This window comes from Culex pipiens, chromosome 2, assembly GCF_016801865.2.
Source record: "Culex pipiens pallens isolate TS chromosome 2, TS_CPP_V2, whole genome shotgun sequence".
NCBI classification, from domain to species: domain Eukaryota; kingdom Metazoa; phylum Arthropoda; class Insecta; order Diptera; family Culicidae; genus Culex; species Culex pipiens.
The window spans coordinates 144,190,593-144,211,846 of record NC_068938.1 but is presented as its reverse complement, the minus strand read 5'-3'; the positions used below and the strand labels follow the sequence as shown (position 1 = coordinate 144,211,846).

Sequence of the window (21,254 nt, the reverse complement as noted above, 5' to 3'; positions counted from 1 at the left end):
GTATTTTTATGCTCAAGGAATGTGGGGCAACAAGTTTTGCCTAAATACATGTCCAGGAAATGACCCAGAGTCCCATCCTAGAAGGATTTTAAATTTATTGAATATTTGAATTAAAATATTTGAAGTTCAAATATTTCTGGAATTTTTTTCCGCCACATGGCCTCATGCCAAGTTGTATTTTTATGTTCCAGGAATGTAGGGCAACAAGTTTTACCAAAATACATGTCCAGGAAATGACTCAGAGTCCCATCCTAGAAGGATTTTTAAATTTATTGAATATTTGAATTAAAATATTTGAAGTTCAAATATTTCTGGAATTTTTTTCCGCCACATGGCCTCATGCCAAGTTGTATTTTTATGCTCAAGGAATGTAAGGTAACAAGTTTTGCCTAAATACATGTCCAGGAAATGACCCAGAGTCCCATCCTAGAAGGATTTTAAATTTATTGAATATTTGAATTAAAATATTTGAATTAAAATATTTCTTGAATTTTTTTCCGCCACATGGTCTCATGCCAAGTTGTATTTTTATGCTCAAGGAATGTAGGGCAACATGTTTTGCCTAAATACATGTCCAGGAAATGACTCAGAGTCCCATCCTAGAAGGATTTTTAAATTTATTGAATATTTGAATTAAAATATTTGAAGTTCAAATATTTCTGGAATTTTTTTCCTCCACATGGCCTCATGCCAAAATGTATTTTTATGCTCAAGGAATGTAGGGCAACAAGTTTTACCAAAATACATGTCCAGGAAATGACTCAGAGTCCCATCCTAGAAGGATTTTTAAATTTATTGAATATTTGAATTAAAATATTTGAATTAAAATATTTCTGGAATTTTTTTCCTCCACATGGCCTCATGCCAAGTTGTATTTTTATGTTCCAGGAATGTAGGGCAACAAGTTTTGCCTAAATACATGTCCAGGAAATGACCCAGAGTCCCATCCTAGAAGGATTTTTAAATTTATTGAATATTTGAATTAAAATATTTGAAGTTCAAATATTTCTGGAATTTTTTTCCGCCACATGGCCTCATGCCAAGTTGTATTTTTATGCTCAAGGAATGTAGGGCAACAAGTTTTACCAAAATACATGTCCAGGAAATGACCCAGAGTCCCATCCTAGAAGGATTTTTAAATTTATTGAATATTTGAATTAAAATATTTGAAGTTCAAATATTTCTGGAATTTTTTTCCGCCACATGGCCTCATGCCAAGTTGTATTTTTATGCTCAAGGAATGTAGGGCAACAAGTTTTACCAAAATACATGTCCAGGAAATGACCCAGAGTCCCATCCTAGAAGGATTTTTAAATTTATTGAATGTTTGAATTAAAATATTTGAAGTTCAAATATTTGTGGAATTTTTTTCATTCACATCCAAATTTTCATACTCCAGGAATGTAGGGCAGTAAGTTTTGCCAAGAAACATGTCCAGGTAATGTTAATTGGTCGTTTTGTTTTTGAATTTTTGGATTCTCTCTTAAAATTGTTCTTAGGATAACCATGACAAGTTATCCCGCATGCTATAAAGATGGCCGCCATAGCGCTATAAATTATTCCTAGGATAACCATCTGTAGGATAACTTTTCCCACCTGGATCATTGCACAGTGGTTCTAGACTTTTTCAAATGAAGATATCTCGAATTTAACGAAAAACACCCCTGAGATTGTTTCAGCAATTGTAGTGCTGAATCTCCTCTTTCAAAAGCAACCAGGCGCTTAAAATTTGGTCTGCGCCTTTTCGAGATATTTGAGATTTAAATTTGCATCATTTTTACCAAATTGACTTGTCAAAAAATAAAAAGGTTGGATTTGTAGAGTTCTAAAAGAACTCACAACATCACTTTTCTCAAAACTTAACCCTAAATTGCCACGTTCTAAAAACTGATTTTGAAGGTTTGCTCAGATACTTTCTATAAATTTGATCGTAGAAGGCGTAGATAAAATTTTGGTGTCTTCAACAAAGTTGCTTAGATTAGCAAGCCCAAAAATTTTTTAGAAGACAAAAAAGTTCCAAAAAATATTCCTGAAAAGTTAGATTTTCAAAATCACCTTAATCGTGAATCATCCTAATTTTCAACCAAACCAATAGTTGTCCCTTTTTATTTGCAGCAACTCTTCTGAAGACACCAAACCTCCAAAACTTCACAATTTTTCAGAAATAATTGGTAGCTTGAGGAAGACTTAGACTGATATACCTACTTGAATCCAAGAATCAGACAAAGAATACAAATTGAATACAAGTTGAATTTCAGAACTAAACAAGAGTGCATGAAAGATTGCATGCGCAGCTGAAATTGAATCTAAAATTACCTCGCTGAAAATAGCCTGGGTGATTTATAGAATTTACTCTATAAAAGATAAGAAGAATTGAAATGAGAACACACGAAGAATTCAAAACAACAATGCAAACGATCGTTACCACTCGCCTCACAGCTTAAAAAGTACATAATAATACAGCTACGTGTCAAAGTGCTGACTGTAAAATAAATTTTGCATTATTTTATGCATTTTATTTAATTTTACGTCCTGAAATATGTAGCTCATCAGTATGGTAAACCTAGTTGACCGAAATGTCAAGCTGATATAGGCGTTTATCCTTACGGATTTACATCGGTCTGATGGCCGAGTCGGCTAAGGCGCCAGTCCTTACTGTTGGTGCTGGGTTTGAATCCCGTCAGCTGCAATTTTTTTTTGTGTTTGCATAAATTGTACTTGCAGTGTGTATTATTAAGTGTTTATTTTGGCGAAGGTGATTTTTTGCTAGCATTGCAAAATGTAATATAAATGTAGCGAAATGAGAAACAACGGATCCTTATGTAAATAGATTAAAATTGCATTGAAATCAAAAGTTTTCAAATAATAAGTAAAAAATTAAGTTATGTTATAAGTTCTACCATCCTGATTTCTTTTAATCAATCCATAAAAACCGTTGATGAGATCCGTCAACACTCAACCCTCAACCTTTACCCTTGGCTCCACGTGGTGATCCTTGTGGTTGATCTTTGGCGGGACAGAAAAGCCACTGAGCCATGCTGAGAAAATGCACTTTGTCTATCGCTGCCGGTTCATCCTCCCCCTGACGATCGAAGATTTTCCACGAAAAAAATGCTTTTTTATTCGATTACCGCCAAGTTAATAACCCTTTGACCTTCCCCCGACCATCCTACGACTTTTGAACACGTGGGTGGATGGCAACACCGCAAAGGTCGTCGTAAGTCATTAAGACGCGGGGAACTTTATATTTTCCGCACACGTGCGATGATGATGATGGTGGTGCATTTTTATCATCTTTGTGGGACACCGAAGACCTGAAAACGTAACGCCCCACGATCGTAACTTGTCGTGATGAACGGGGTCGCAAATCTATAAAAGGTTGGAAAATTATGATATAAAATGAGGCTGAGGTCCCGGGTCCCAGGAAGGAGCAACAGTTTCGCCCCGGGAGGAGGCCACGGTCGAGATATTTTAATCACAATAAATTTGGCTACACCTGACTGAACGCATCTCGAGGTTGGTGGAGGAACTGGGGCGAATCGAGTGAAGCCTAGAGAACTGTTGCTAGGAGAAGAAGGGTTGGGAAATGGAGTCCCTCTCTCTTATGATGTGAGGAATTTTCCTCAAGAGAAAGAGGAAGGCTCATCTTTCTAGTGGTTGGCATAAGACTATCGGTTAGAAAGTTAATCAAACGACTTTCTGTTCTTATCGGCAAAGGTCATGTAAGCAAAAATTGTCTTTTTCATCGAGCAACTAATGTTATCTGAAAAAGTAATCATTTTGTCACTACAATTGCAAGTTGTTCGTCTCACACAAAGCGTTTTGAATTACCTCATCATCACTTAACCATCTCCAACCTATATCTCAAAGGGGATTACTCACAACCCTTTCTCGGCAGCTCTCAAAATCTCGATAATCAAACAGGACCCATCCCCTTCTCCGCATCGTCACTCTTTCACACTTGAGCAAACATTTTGGAACTAGAACTTTCCTTCAAATGCTCCTAATAACCGTGGAGAATATGGTATCTCTACCGTTAACTTCCTAAGGGACCCTCCATTTTTCGGGGGAATGACTCCCCGCTTTCCTTTTGACATCTTTATGAATGTGGGGCGATAAATAATTAATAAGAATGATGGACTCATTTGTCCGAAAGGATTTTCCTCTGGATGAACAAACACTTTGGTCCTTTGAGGGATGACTTTCAAAGGGTTTGTTGGGTTATTTATGGTGATAGTTTTGGCTCGCTAACAAGTCAATCGAACGGTATCGGAGTCGTTCAAGAAGTTCACCAACTTGAAGATTGTGAAAATTTGCTTTGGTTCAGGGGGAATGCTCAGTTCCGAACAACATCTAATGCTTCCCGCAAATTGGTTTCACAACCTGTGATCGAACATGGCCGTTAAATTAGCATTCCTGATGGACGGGAAAACGGCGAGGGAAGGCACAAATTTAGCACATGTAAATTTCTGACCTCGGAGTAAATCCGAGCCAAATCCAATCAGCCTGGCCTGGCCGGAAAGTTTGGTCACGATCAGAAAACCCACGCCAGAGGCCACATATTTGCCAAATCAAAACAGCAGCAGGTTCATTAAATTTTCATTCGGACCACGTTCCGGAAACCCCCGCTGGCTTTCTGACCAGGTCCCCGGGAATGACTTTTGGTGTTTCTCGCTCTCTAATTTCGAATGGCTTCGTCCAAAAAACCGAACTCGTGCCGAACAAGTCGGCAGCTAATCCTATGAAATTTTAATCAAACGGATTTTTTGTTCGGCCTCGATGCCGCCCGGAACCAATAATCCGATGGGGAAACCGTAGTTTTGCTGGTCACCAGGGCAGATGTCCTCAAAGTTCTAAAGAAAAAAAGAGGCCCGAAAAAAAATGGGTGGAATAATCTCATTTTCACTATTTTACTGCGGACGCACACATAAGCAGCATCGTCCGGTTTTTTGCAATTTAAGGGAAAGTTTTTTTTTTTCATTTTGAACACGGCATTTTTTTTCAAGGGGAGAATGAAGCTAAGAAACCCCATAAAATGTAGTGTTCCGGAAGTCGTGTCGATATAGTGCGGTGCTCGGCGAAAGGATTAAATTCGTTTTTTGTGGTGACCACAATGTTTGGCATTGTTAAAGAAACAGTGAACAAGTTTGATGGCCTGAACCATAGTTTCATAGTCATGCTAAACATTATTTTTACATGAAAATATATAATTTAATCCAGGGGATGAAAAAAAACATGAGCAAAATGTGGCCCACCGCATATTATTATTTGGCCTGCGTATCTTTAATGAGAAGATTATCAACATTATCATTAATCTGTTGTTTTGTTCATCCCTATACATGTCGACGCTGTCGTGCTATCTTGTCGCACTCACCATTTTGACGTTCCGAGAAAAACGCGTTTTAATGTTTGACCTTGAATAAACAAAAACAACAGCACGCAATGTAAACAATAACAAACACGTTTTGTTTGGCTGACCATTATGTCCATTGTCCCAAAGTTTGGTTGAAGTTGGTTGCTGGAGTCCCGAGTTATAATTCCAAATGTTTACGTTAGTTTCACTTGTACATGCGTCAAACGCGTTCGGATTTGAAATCCCTTTGGCCAGATGTCGCATTTACATCAATTTTCAGGGAGTGACAAGATAGCACGACAAGATTGAAACTACTTTTATATGTAAAGAGACAAATTCCGCGAAGCTTTTTTTGTTTTTATTGAATATCTCAGTATTGAATTCGAATTTTGTGGATCTGTGAAGGCCAAAAGGTAAGGCATTGTGAGCTGCACAAAATGGCATTCTTAACTCAATTTGGCCCAAATGTACGTACGACAAGTAAGCACGACGGCGATGATGTGGAGGGTTTTTCTCACGTGTGTTAATCTCGTAAATATTTTTTATGTTTGTATCTCGTGGATACATCTTTTTATAATATTTGCAAAATTTCTCAAATTAACAAAAAAATTCTAAAAATTTCTACAAAACCTTCTAAAAATGGATCAAAATTTTACCATCACACATCACGTGACGCCCGAGACGCCATTTGAGTTTGTTTTAACCGATTTTTAGTAATTGTCAAACTTTGAACGCATATACCGAGTAGTACGTACGCAAACCGCAACAAGCCTCTGAATGCCCGTCGAAAACTCATATTTTTAATCCTAATCCAAAATCCAAAAAATATTCCATAATTTCAACAAATACTCAAAAATTGAAAAAAAGTTACCCTCAAACCGTCATGAATCACATTCAAATTATTACAAATTTTCTACTTAAATTCATACAAATTCACACAAATACTCACAAATTTCTGCAAATTCCCAATACTTTGTACTGTATATTTACAATAAGGACGTCATCATTCAGCTCCAGTTTACTACTTTTTATATTTTTAAAAGTATCCCACAAAATCCAACAAATTCACACAAAAAAAACACACACACACACACTTTCAAACAAATTAAAGCATGTTTCCACATATACTATAAAAATCTTCCTATACTATAAAATTTTCCTCAAATTAACACGTTAACCCACTAATTCCGACAATTTCACAATAATTTTCTCAAATTTAAAAATAATCACAAATTCGAAGAAAAATATTTTTTATAACAAATTTGGGCAATTCATTTAAACAAAAACGAAAAAATTAAAAATTGTTGTGAAATATACAAACTCGGAGCACAATTTAGTCGGTGCTCTTCACTCTTTTCAATCAAGTTTTTGTTTAAACAAATGAAAAATATTTATTCTAAAAAACAGGTTAAATTCAACAACAGAAAAATAATCGTATTAAGGGTGAAATTGTCAAGATTACGAACCCAATCCTGCAACAACGGGATTTTCAAATCAGTAAAATTTTGTTGTAAGAAATTCGATACTACCCGAAATTTTCAAGATACTAAAAAGTTATAACAAAAATGCTGGGTGCAAAAGCTCTGGTAGATGTGTACCGTTAATATCAAAACAATGATGTTTTCTTCAAATGCTTAACAATATTGAAATTATTTTCCTGTTAAAAAATCTAGGATTTTACGAAAAGCATTTTCCATCACAATGATGAAGTTTTAGAAAGTGTATGAATCATCATTTTTTTTTACAGCTAGGGGGAGTTAAAAACATTTAGAAATGATTTTAGTTAAATATCCTCATTGTCAAACATAATATGGAGCCTAACATTTCATAAGGGCACACAACACAACACCTTTCACTCGAATGACAGTTTGCATAAGGTGTGAGAGGGATACACTCTTGTTTACAAAATTTTTGTGCCCTAATGAGATGAAAAAATCCAAATTCTCATAACTTCATAAAAATTTCCACACGAAAATAAATTTTTACATGCTCTCACTATTTCCAATTTTTTTTTAAAGCAACAAAATTTCACAAATGCACACACAAAATTCCACAAATTCTAACATGAAATTTCACGAGTACAAAAAAAATAAAAATTACCAATAAATCTCACAAGTTTCTAATTGAACTTGATATTAATCGAAAGTTAATAGAGACGCAAATTTCAAGCTAGATTTACAAAAAAATTAGGAAAAAAGTATAAAAAAATGCTTTGTAACATCATTACAGTTTTACTGCTGTCCAAAATTTTCAAAATACCAATGAATTTTTCATTATTTTTAAAACTTTCTCGTCTCTTTCTGGTTCAAAAATTCTAAATTTGTAAAAAGATTAACAGGTCTTTATTTGTATTATGCAATAAATTATATTCACTGAAAAAAACTTGAATTTTGATGGGTTAGAAATTTGGTTGGTTGAATATTACCTTAATTTGAGTAATTTTACATTTAGAAATTTGTGTAAAAATGCAAACCTGATGAAAATTTAAGGAGAAGGTCATTTTAAGCAACTTTCGTTCGACGAAAAACTTGACTTCTCTAGTTTTATGTTTTATTTTCAGTATTTTGATATGCATTAATCTTGTTTAGTTTATTTTTGTTTCTCTGGAAGCATTTGACCTATTTTACCATCTCATATCATTACATTTTGCCTTTCTAGTTTTTTCATGTTTTTGCAGTCACTTTTTAAATTATTTGCATGTTTTTTTACATATTCTGCTATATAATCGCAGCATTAACATTCAAATTGTATGAAAAAATCGTAGAGGAACGGTTTGGGACAGTACAAAAATATTGCAAACTTATTTTAACTTTAGGTCCATCCATAAACCACGTGGACACTTTAAGGGGGGTAATTAAAAATAAATCTGAAAAAAATTGATGCTGGTTTTGCTTTGATGCTTTAATTTTATGATACAATTAAAGTGTATTTTCATTTCAAGATTCAATTTAACATTGGAGTTTCTCAAGGTTTCTGGCTGAATTTTGTACGCAATAGTCGATAAATTTCATTACTTAAAACATGCTGACCATTAACAACTCACAAATAATTTGATCAAATGTGATCAATTAATAAAGAAACACTCTGCATGATTAAATAAATATTTCGATGCAATGCGTTGATTGGAAAAGGTGTTAGTAATAAATTATTGATTTTTTTTGCTATTTTCTTGATTAGGTTTTCAATATTCGTAAAAAAAATACTTTTGATTGTTTTAAAGAAAAACTCAAGTAAATGTATATTATGATATAACTTGGATAGGTATAATTAAACTGTTAAAAAGTTAATACGTATATTGTAGGAATTTCTTGCTCCCAATTGTCCCCAAGTGACTATAGAGCCACACACTGACCAGAGATATCGATTCGTGTGCGGTGGTGGCTCCTGGGCTCGACGTACCGTGACAAGTATTTATGATTGGCAATAAAAATAAATGGAATGACCACTCTTTTTGGGTGGGGAGGTTTCGGCCTCGGAAGCCCCGGACTTTCATTGTCCCATTCGAGGTGAATTTAGGACGTGGAGCGGGGCTAGAGGAGTCCATGAAGCTCCGTTGTCCACCTCGTTTTCTCTCATTCGGCAGGAAAGCTCTAGAGTAGCGTGGTTCACGTTTCTATGAAAAAGACAAAAGTTGTTATTTTGTCTTGCATCAACCGGAATTTCGTTCTTTTATGTCCCCAGAAGCACTCCTGAAAATTTGAGCCCATTTGGTAAGGTCTAGGAGCTCCAGTTTTAATTTGAAATTTATATGGGATTTTGATTTATTTTCCATGGGAAACTATCTTTTTTTACATTGTATTAGGATTTTTTTTTATAAATCGATGAAATGACTTGATTCTTATAGTAGGAGATAGGTTTTGAACTGGGGAACAACTTTGTAGAACATACCAACATGCTAGGAAGTGACCCTTTAAAGATACAGATACTTTTAGATGGTGGCTTTTGAAGGGGCTTTACTTCAAAAGCCACCATCTAAAAGTATCTGTATCTTTAAAGGGTCACTTCCTAGCATGTTGGTATGTTCTACAAAGTTGTTCCCCAGTTCAAAACCTATCTCCTACTATAAGAATCAAGTCATTTCATCGATTTATAAAAAAAAATCCTAATACAATGTAAAAAAGATAGTTTCCCATGGAAAATAAATCAAAATCCCATATAAATTTCAAATTAAAACTGGAGCTCCTAGACCTTACCAAATGGGCTCAAATTTTCAGGAGTGCTTCTGGGGACATAAAAAAACGAAATTCCGGTTGATGCAAGACAAAATAACAACTTTTGTCTTTTTCATAGAAACGTGAACCACGCTACTCTAGAGTCCTCAAAGTGTTATTAGTCAGTTAGTTGTGCACAGGTGAAAAAACGGATCTTTCAATATTTTGTTAATGAGTTTTATACAATTATGCAATTATGCAATATTTAATTTAAAAAAATCAATATTTCAACCAACAAATTTGACAAGCTTTTTCCACTGTGTCGTAGACTGAGGGTGCCGAAATAAATAAACGTATTAATTTTCAAGCCTGACTAGGCTCGGACCACGGAACCGGACCAAAGGCTGCGAATGGCCTCACCGAATCATCGCCGGGAAATGGCCAATTCTGGGAGGTGGTGGCGGTAAACCGCAGAACATTTGCCCCGGGTGTTACTCGGAATGGCTTCCTTTGTCATCGGACAGGCCATCGAGAGAGAAAGAGAGAGAGTGTCCTTCTTTATTCTATTATCGGTGTCAGCGCGCGCGCTGGATTGCCTAATGTGTCACGAAATTGGCCGCCGGCCCCGGGGGAAAAGCCACTCCGGCCGGAGGTCTTTCAAATTGGGTCTCATCTGGTGATTTACGAATCGCCATCCACGCCAAGTGATGGCGTAAAATGGTGAAAGTTGGAATGAATTGGCCTATTGAGGAAATTGGCACATTGATGGCATAAATGTGGTCGTTTTCTGAAGTGCGTTATGAAGAAATCTTAATTGTTTGGAAACCGATTAAGGGAAAGTACTTATCTTTTTCTCGCTGTAGATAAAGTTGTTCTCAGTAATGAAACGAGTTCTTAGGTACTCATTTTTCTTTTATCACTTCAAAATCATGAATTGTGATTGATTAGACAAACAATATCCTAAAAAAAAACTTTGACTTGAACAGCAGCGCCTCAAGCGGTGACCGTTGACTTCACCTTAAAGACAAACCAACTAAATCCCCCTATATCTCTCTCTCTCTCCTCCACAGACCTCACCAGCTGCGGCATCCAGCAGAACCCGTCGATCGATGGCCATAAATCAGTGCCGCTGGAGCACCTGAGGGCGTACGTGGCCGCGGCCTCCACGTCGTCGGCCGGCGGTGGCTCGGCGGCCCAGCAGCTTCAGCACCAGCATCACCAGTCGGATGGCCCCGGCATGGTGCCCCAGTCGACGGGGGTCGGCATCGGTTCCGTGAGAAAGTGGGAGGAACCGTACTTTGACGAAACGACGCCCCGGAACGTGACGGCCCTCGTCGGCAAGTCGGCGTACCTCAGCTGCCGGGTCAAGAACCTGGGCAATAAAACGGTAAGTCCGGACGATGGAAGTTGAGTGGATCAGGGGAGTGAGGAGGGGGATTGATTGATACTGAGGGGAGAATGGTGGACATTGTGAGCGTTTGTTTATTGGGTGGTGATGAAGTGACTACGAGATTTATTGGATTGCAGTGAGTTGGGAAAGATTGAGAGTTATTAAACGTTATGGTAACAAAGAACACTTAAGCCAATTTCTCAATTTTGAAAGTAACGTAAAAATCTCAGTTGTTATACATCAATTAAGTTTATAAATTCAATTTAGTAAAAACCTCGTTATCATTAAACATTTAAGATGTGACCTTCGATAACAAGCAATAATTAAAAAGCTTTTCGCAAACATTTTTTTTTTTAATCCATGGTGAACACTTTTGGCAAATGAGAAGGATTTTCCGGATCGACTGTTCAGAATAAAATAAGCAAAATTTGACACTTGCAGAAAAATCAGACATTATTATTTTTTATCTATAAAAGTTAAACACCAAAAAAGCCATCTTTTGAGTTTTGAATGGTGCACTTGTAAGGTTTGTCACAAGTTTATATTTTTTAAAACATGTTCTAGGGTAACCCACACAATGTCCAAGGATTTTTTTAAAAGAAAATTTATTTCAATAGTGTTTAAAAATAGATTTGAATTGATTAAATTTCCAGCAAAATATGTATAAACTTAAGGAAAAATTGCTATAAAACCATTATTTTCTCTAAAATTCATTAAAACTACACACGTCATGGCGAAAGGTGACTATTTGCAAACAAATGTACCTTATATTTTTATTCGAGACAAGAGGGGCCTATTTCAAATATAGCCAATTGTACCCAGAAGTTTTAATTTTTTCCAATTTTAACTTTTTTTTATATATTTTGATGGGTGGCGCACGATTATTCACAAAGCTTCTCTACGAAATCGGTCTTTTATCTTAAATTTTAATTTTTGTATTTTTTAATCCGACTGAAACTTTTTTGGTGCCTTCGGTATGCCCAAAGAAGCCATTTTGCATCATTAGTTTGTCCATATAATTTTCCATACAAATTTGGCAGCTGGCCATACAAAAATGGTGTATGAAAATTGAAAAGTCTGTATCTTTCGATGGAATTTTTTGATCAATTTGGTGTCTTCGGCAAAGTTGTAGGTATGGATATGGACTACACTGAAAAAAAATGATTTACGGTAAAAAATTTTTGGTGATTTTTTATTTAACTCTTTGTCACTAAAACTTGATTTGCAAAAAGACACTATTTTTATTTTTTTTATTTTTTGATGTGTTTTAGAGGACATCAAATGCCAACTTTTCAGAAATTTCCAGGTTGTGCAAAAAATCTTTGAGCGAGTTATGAATTTTTGAATCAATAGGGGAAGGTGGGGCAAGACGACCATATGGGGCAAGAGGAACAGTCGCTCGTACGGCAGTAATTTTTACAATTTTGATTATTTCCAGAATGAGAAATTGTTGCCAGCAATGCAATTATCTGATTCTACTACCACATAACCGACGTAACGACGTAAACGCCACGGGGCATAAGATTTAATGAAGTTTTTGTCAAAACCTTAGTTTTCTAATAATTTTTGGAAAGTACAAAAAAGGCTTAGGGTTCGTTTTACGGCTAATTGCTATTTTTCCTAGATCAGTAGTGTCCCTACCAATGACTTGCATCAATTATAAAGTATGATTTAACTTTTGGTTATTTTTGTTGAGAGCTTTTAAAAAATCATGTTCAGGTGGGTCAAGTGTACCATATGAATTTTTAGTATGGAAAAAAATTACGAATTGCTGCAACAATATATTTTATTGTAAAATAAATACATAAAAGTACTTAAAAACAGATAAATAATTGTAAAAAAAAAATCCAGACAAAATGAAGTGATATCATGAAAATTTACTATTTATCATCTAAGTAATTTTTTTTTTAGTAAAAACGATCAAATTTCTAGTAAAATATTATTTTTTAATCTAAAAATGAAAGAAACGTTTCAAATACATTCTAATATGATATATGTTATCACATAGATATATCAGATTAGAATGATTAGCAAATTAACATGTTGTTTCATGCATTGTTCCTAGAGCGTCCAATTTCCCGTCCCGGGAAAAAAATTCCCGGGAATTCCCGGGATTTCCCGAAAAAAAATATTTCCCGTTTCCCGGGAAATTTGTCAATTTCCCGGGAATTCCCGTAATTCAAGCGGAAATATACATTTTCTTAAATTTTTGGAACTATTTTTTGAAAATGCTCTGAAAAAATAATAAATGAACAAACTCAACATGATTTTGTTCAATTAAATGTATTGTTTGGTTTATATATAATTAATTAAGATTATCAGAAATTATGATATCAGAATTATTTCTGATGATACAGTCCAGACTCGATTATCCGAAGCCACGATTATCCGAAGTTCGATTATCCGAAGGTTTGTTTGGGACTGGGAATTTTTTCATGTTTTTTTTTTCATTTTCTTATTTTTGACATTAAATTTCGAGTTCTGCGACCCCATTTTAGTCAAATTTGTGTTGTTTATCAAAAATAAAATGCATTTTTTCAATATTACATCACCGCTATTTTGGCCGCCATCTTGGATTGATATCTTTTAAATCACTTTAGCATAGTTTAGGGGTCAGATAACAAAAAAATTTTTTTTCGAGATTCGATTATCCGAAGTTACGATTATCCGAAGTGAAATTTTTCTGAGACCTTCGGATAATCGGTTCTGGACTTTATTAATTTTTGAAGCAACTGGGAATAGATCTTGCTTAATGAGTATTAAATTATTACAATTAGGTAAGCTTTTAACAGATTGATGATATTTCATCAAAACAATATTAACTCCTTACCTCCAAATTAAAACTGAGATTTTTTTACGTTTTTGTTTACCATGATCAAATGTGATGAAAATCGAATTTGTGCAAAAATATTTAATTCAATTGGTTGAATAACTAGTACTAAAGAAATTATAAAGAATTATGGAGTACTGGTGCAACTACAGGTGTTGGAGGGTTAAATGTAAAAAAATAGAAGACTCTTTGTGGAATGATGTTAATTTATCGTATAATTTAAATCATGTTGCATAATAATACAAAAAAATCATTGAAAATTACTTTCTATTGTTTGTTCTTAAAAAATGCAAAAATATATTCAAAGCTTGCTTCAAATATTTGAAAACATTGGGTTGTTTGGAGTTAAACCAACAATAAAAAGCTTTACCATTTGTTCAAGAGCTGAAACCAGTTTTTGTCATGAAAAACATAATTTCGGTATGGTTTTTTTCTCATTTCAATAAACTGGTCACAGAGGCAAGTTTAAAATTTCTCATCAAAAAATACCAAAATACATTTTCTTGTTTAATGATTTTTTACATGCAGTCAAGCTGTTAATTGATCTTCACACTTATTTAAACCATTAATGTTGAAGTCCTATAAAATTTTGTTGAATAATATTAATTAAAACCAAGATCATAACTATTTTCAATAAATTTAAAATTTCCGGGAATTCCCGGGATTTCCCGGGAAATTGGCTGAAAATTTCCCGTTTCCCGGGAAATTTGTAACCCCGGGAAATTGGACGCTCTAATTGTTCCTCTTGCCCCAACGGGTTGTTCGTCTTGGCCCACTAGTTGAGTAGAACGTACGGAAAATCAAAAATTTTAAAATCAATTTTTTGCATTAAAAAACAAGGTTTTTCAAAAACTTTTTCTATCAAAGCCTCAATCAAGACCTGGAAGAAGATGATTATACAAATCCGACAGATTTTTTAATGATTTTAAAGGGTTATAATGAGCATTTCCTTAGCTTGTTACACTTGCCCAACTTTCCCCTACTATTTTTTTTTTTTTCAAAAAATCGAAAAATTGGTCGCAAAAATTTTTCAACTTAATTTTTCGATGTAATGAAATTTGCAATCAAAAAGTACTTCAGTGAAATTTTGATAAAGTTCACCGTTTTCATGTTAAATCCATTTTTAGTCGTCAATTTTGAAAATAGTCGCAGTTTTTCATTTTTTAAACAAGTGCACATGTTTGCCCACCTTTGATATAAATATTTTTGAAAAGCTGAGAAAATTTTCTATATTTTGCATTTTTAAACATTGTTGATACGACCCTTCGTTGCTGAGATATTGCCATGCAAAGGTTTATAAACAGGAAAATTGATGTTTTTTAAGTCCCACCCAAACAACACACCATTTTTAATGTCGATATCTCAGCAACTAACGGTCCGATTTTCAATGTTAAATCTTTTCGAAAAAAATATTTTCAAAGAATTTAAACCATGACTAACATTTTAAAAGGGCGTAATATTGAATGATGGTGGGGGGCCTTCCAATGATCAAAGATGTAATCTTGTGTCATTGTTTCACCCATAAAGGCTCAACACAATTTTTGCAGCCGGAATATTCGAAAATCTGTAACTTTTTAAGGAATTTTCTGATCGATTTGTTGTCTAGGGCAAAGTGGTAGTTATCGATGGAAGATCATAACATTTCGCAAATATTTCACTTTTTAACATTCTAACTGGACCAGTCAGTCGCTGAGATATTTTCACTAAAAAATGTAAGGCTGTTTTGTTGTTTCTTGTTTTTTTCGATCAGAATATTTTCAGTTATGGACAATCACAGACGTTATTAAAAAAAATCGATACACGGGATTTTTTTGTTTAAATAAAACTTTAGGTGGCTGTATCCTGCAAACAGTGCATTTTATAAAAAAAACGCTTATTTTTTGATTGCATATTAAATTTTTACTGAAAGCATGTTTTCAAAAACAACATCCCCAAAAACACTTAAAAAATTAAAAACATAGAATTTTGGGAAATTGTTTTATTCCAATAAAAAAAATATTTAAAAATCGACAAAAAAAATCCAATTGCCTTTTTGTCTAAATAGTCCTCCGGAATACCTACAACTTTGCTAAAACGCCAAATCAATCAGAAAATTCCTTAAAAAGTTAAAAAATTCGAATATTTACGTACCAATATTGTATGAACTGGGTGAATGAGTTCAGTTGGTCACTCTAAATGGCGCAAGAGTAGAAATTTGGTGAGGCACAACAAAGCCATTTTAAACGTGTTTTATCTTCTTTGATCTGATCGATTGGTGTGTAATTAACAGTTCTTAGTCGCGTGTACAACTGGAAAGTGTTATCTCGGTGTAAAACGCCCGAATCAGTGTTAATTTGCCGCTTGAAATATTTTGTTTTTTCCTGCAACTAAAAAAAGAAAGAACACTTTTTGTTCCCACGCAGCACTTTGGTTTGGTTAGCTACCTAGACGGCACTCTCAGCTGACGGGATTTGTTTGACGTGCCGGTGTCAGGGCATTGATTTATTGTGATTGTTTTGACTCCAACAGAGTCTTCGGTTTGTTTTGTTTGCTCTCATTGACCTAATTGAGTTTACGATGTCAAATGGTTCGGCTAAAAGAGAGCGCGGCGACGTCGATAGTAGCAGTGATGAAAACTGCAGTTCGACGAAGGAAATGTTCAAACAGCTTCTGGATAAATTTAGTAAGCTCAACACCAGGATCGATACTCTCGAGAATAAGCTGGACGGTAAACTTAACACGCTGAAGACCGATCTAGATGAAAAACTGTCTCGCGTGTCTGATGATATCGGCGCCGTTAAGAAGAGCTGCGAAGCCAGCATTCATCAATTGCAGTCGTTTGTCAATAAGGTTGACGAGAAGGTTTGTTTTGCTGAGGATGCGATTGATCGTAAAGCCAATTCATGGGAACTAATTGTAAGTGGAGTGCCTTACATGAGTAACGAAAATTTGACCAAGTATTTTGTTGACATTTGTCTTGCCCTTGGTTACGATCAAACCCGCATTCCCTCTGTTGATTTGAGGCGCTTAAGTAAAAACGCTTTACCTGATGGATCCCCCTGTTTGTTGCTCATTCAGTTTGCTTTTCGCAACCACCGGGATGACTTTTTTGCAAGTTACTTTCGCAAACGTGACCTGAATCTTCGTTTGTTGGGATTTAATTCGGACAGGCGAATTTTTATCAATGAAAACTTGACTCTTAACGCGAGGAAAATCAAAAATGCTGCACTCACTATGAAGAAGGAGGGAAAACTAAGCTCAGTGTACTCGAAGGCTGGAATCATCTACGTGAAGCAACGTGAAGGTAGCAATCCGGTGGCAATTACGCAATTAGGGCAATTGAACGAACTGTGACATTATTAATTTTGTTTTTGTTTTTATTCTCTTTTTTTCGGGCTGTGTTGTGCTGTTATACGAAGATTGTTTAGGATGAGAAAAATGTTTTTATTACAATGCGTTTTAGTTTTAAGACAGCCTTCTTTCTGTTGCTTCAATAAACATTTGTTTGAATGCCACCTCTAACACTACATGCCTCTAACGATATCTGTGTTCCAAAGATCATGCTTAATACTGTTTTGAAACCAAATTGTTTTAATGTTTGTTATGCAAATGTGCAAAGTATTTGTGCCAATAATTTTCAGAAATTTGAGGAGTTAAAGGAGATTTTGGTTGGTTCACGTGTTGAAGTTGCCTGCTTTGCAGAATCTTGGCTGCGGACAGCAATCCCTGACAGTGCAATCGACATTCCCGGTTTCAAGTTTGTACGCAACGACAGAGTTTATGCATTTGGCGGCGGTGTTATTGTTTACTATCGGTCGCATCTAACATGCAAACTTGTTTACGAATCAACTGCTGTTGGTACTCCTCATAGTGGTTCTGTTGAATGTCTTTTGCTGGAGTTTGCAACTGATTGCGATACTATTCTCGTTGGAGTAGTTTACAATCCCCCAGGGATGGATTGTTCCCTTACCTTGATCAAAAATTGTCAGAATTTTCGTCTAAATACGAGAACATCATTCTTGTTGGTGACTTTAATACTGATCTAAAAAAAGAAGCTGCACGAACGAAACGCTTAGTTGAAGTTTTTGATACTTTTTGTTTAACCTCAATGGGCACGGAGCCAACCCATTTTTTCACATCCGGCTGTACTCTTTTGGATTTGTTTCTTGTTTGCAATCGTGATAAAATGCTGTCTTTCAGTCAAATAGATGTACCAGGACTTTCCAATCACGATATGCTTTTTGGTTCATACGACATTGCGATAACACGAAATGAACAGCCAACCTCATCGTTTCGTGATTACAACCGTGTTAACGCAAATTTACTGGCGGAGTCTATCAATGCAATTCCTTGGGCCCATTTCGAGGAATTGAGAGATCCTGATGACTGTTTAGCGTTCCTGAATCAACATCTGCACCAGGTCCGGGATAAGTGCTTTCCTCTTCGAACTGTTAGTGGAACTAGACGACACAATCCGTGGTTCAACGATGAGATCCGGAAATCTATGATCGAAAGAGATCTAGCATACAACGATTGGAAACACGCAGATCAAGCTAATAAACTTACGAAACATAATACTTTCAAAACTCTCCGCAACAGAACGAACCAGTTAATACGTGATGCGCGGTCTAGGTACTTTTCGCGTGATGCTGGTAATACGAAACTTTTTTGGCGTAAGCTGCGGACAGCTGGGGTTGGAAAATGCAGAACTGATCTATCAGAAGATCTGTCGCCAAACGATATCAACGACTACTTTGCTGGCTGCTGTACAAGATCATCAACTCCAACTAATGTCACAGCTGATCCAATTAGACACCCTGCGGATTTTGTTTTTCGGCAAGTTGATGTTGTTGAAGTTGTAAATTCTTTGTTTAGTATCAGCTCTAATGCAACTGGTTTTGATGATCTACCCATATGTTTCTGGAAGCGCATTTTTCCACTTGTTGCTAATGAAATTACATTTTTCTTTAACCTGATTTTTGAAACGTCTCAGTTCCCCAGTGCTTGGAAAAAGGCCAAGGTTATCCCATTGAAAAAGAAACCTCACTTGAGTGGTCTAACTAATCTTCGTCCGATTAGTTTGCTGAGTGCTTTGTCTAAAGCTTTTGAAAAATTGATGAAATCACAGATCAGCAGTTACCTAGATGACTTGAAGTTGTTATCGGAGTACCAGTCAGGGTTTAGATCTAAACGTAGCACGAAAACAGCATTATTAAAGGTTTGTGATGATATCATGCGTGGAATCGACAGAAAAGGCATTGCAGTTTTGTTACTCCTGGACTTTACAAAGGCTTTTGACAGTATCTCACATTCCAGATTGCTGAAAAAGCTGAGAGATAAGTTTGGTTTTGGAAGCTCGGCGGTTAATTTAGTGCATAGTTATTTAACAGGTCGCACTCAAGCAGTGTTTTTCAATGGACTCGTTTCGGAGGAAGTATTGATTACTTCTGGTGTGCCCCAAGGATCCGTGGTTGGGCCTCTGTTGTTTTCGATGTACATCAACGACTTGCCGAGTGTTTTACGTCATTGTTTGGTTCACATGTTTGCGGATGATGTGCAGCTTTACTGTTTTGATCCCAATGTTTCAACTGACGAAATCATTCATCGTATCAACGAAGATGTCTGCCGTATTGTGGAATGGTGTAACCGCAACACTCTCTTCATCAATCCAGTCAAATCTCAAGCAATAGTAATGAAGCTTGGAAGAGCTTTTAATGCAACAGTACCTCCTATCATCATAAACGGCCAGCAAATCGAGTTTGTTTGCTATGTAAATGATCTTGGCGTTGTTTTACAAGAAAATTTCGTTTGGGATAAAATGGCATCAAGTGTGTGTTCGAAAGTTTATGCCTGTTTGCGCTCGCTGCGAGTTTGCACTGCACAGTTTTCCGTTGCTACGAAGTTGTTGCTGTTTAAGTCCTTGATTTTACCACACTTTTTGTATGCTGATGTTGTTTATATGAATTTGTCTGCCGCCGCATCAAATCGTTTAAGAGTTGCATTAAATTGCTGTGTACGATACATCTACAATCTGGGATCAAGAGCTCACGTTTCTCATCTCCAACCAAATCTCATTGGATGCCGTTTTGAACATTTCTACAAGCTGAGATGCTGTTTGACGCTGTTTAAGGTGATTTACGGAAGAGACCCCAACTACCTGTACGAGAAGCTGACACCGTTCCAGGGACGCAGATCAGGAAACTTCATCCTACCGTTAAATCGTTCAGCAGCGTATGGAAATTCATTTTTTGTTAGAGGCATAGTTCACTGGAATAGCTTACCAACTGTTTTGAAATTCGAAAGATGTGAAGCAACATTTAAGAAAGGCTGCTTAGAATACTTTAATAGTTTGTAATTTGTTAATCTTAGTATAGTACTTGACTGAACTTGTGATTTATAATGTATATTTGCGTTGGATGGCAATTTAAAAGGTTTACCTTACGTCATCTGGATTAAATAAATAAATAAATAAATAAATAAATAGAATAACAGCCACAGAAAGGCTGTTTTGATCATAAGGAAGGGTACTCAAGGTTGCTTAAGATGATTCCATACAATTATATTCGAAATTCACAATTTAATTCCTTGGCAGGGAATTCACTTAAAATAAAATCTGTTGATTGAAGCGTATTCAGGGAACTCAAATCTATCATACCTTGATGCAATTGAAGCTATTACTGACATCTACTTAAAAGATGTCTAGTTGTGTTTGTTTGTAATTATTTGTATAGTAAAAATTTTGAATGGAAAATATATCAATGATCAGGGAGATTTTTCACTAAAGGATTAATTTATTTTAAGTTTACTATTGAAGAACATGAATATCTTACACAAATTCAGTAAAATTAACGCCACACCTTCTTGCGTAGATCGTAAACCATTCCACTTTGCACTAATTAACGAGGTTAATCCCCGGCCACGTGGCCTCGCTTGCTATCAATTATCCGGAGTCTGTAATCGATCCGACATTCAATACGGCGTTGGTCCATGAAATTTACCGTCACGCACACGTCCAACATGTCTTGGGTGAGGAATTTGCTACAATGCTCAATATTTGCACCGATGATGACGAGCTGGAATTGAGATTATTTGCGATAATTAATTCGCTTGAAACCACTGCAACAAAGTGGGGGGGGGGGCAGCGGGTTCCCGGGGGGAAATATGATTATGTCGCGTTTGATGTCTACTTGTCAGAGATTTGCACCCTGTTAAGGGGAATCGTCTTAGGGGACACGATGCAATGGATCGGTGTGCACTTCAAAGTGACTGTTTGCATTTTGTGATATTTCCCGTGGGGACGGTAGCCGGTTGGTGATGTGATCATGGATAACAGAAGTATAAATTTCACACTGATCAATAATGTTGCAAACAAAATAAGCAACGGTATCATATCTGTTTGTCTGCGTACTTATTGCTGTTGACTCAAAATTTAAGAACATAAATTTAACATCTAGCAAGACAATCATTATAAATTAGTACCAAATCCATGCCAGAATGCCACATTTCATGGAATTTCCACACAACATTGTTGCCAAACATTTCCTCGTCATC

General features: G+C 35.8%; 1 protein-coding gene across 2 annotated transcripts in view; it reads left to right on the top strand.

The window, feature by feature from the left end:
* The first annotated feature begins 10,548 nt into the window (after positions 1-10,548).
* The window catches only part of LOC120416218 (kin of IRRE-like protein 1), a 92,195-nt gene continuing 81,489 nt past the window's right edge, over positions 10,549-21,254 (top strand). For both annotated transcript variants that reach the window (XM_039577916.2, XM_039577915.2), the window contains exon 1: positions 10,549-10,891. In XM_039577916.2, coding sequence (XP_039433850.1) covers positions 10,742-10,891 — 150 coding nt within the window. In that variant the 5' untranslated portion in view covers positions 10,549-10,741. The remainder of the gene's footprint in view (positions 10,892-21,254) is intronic.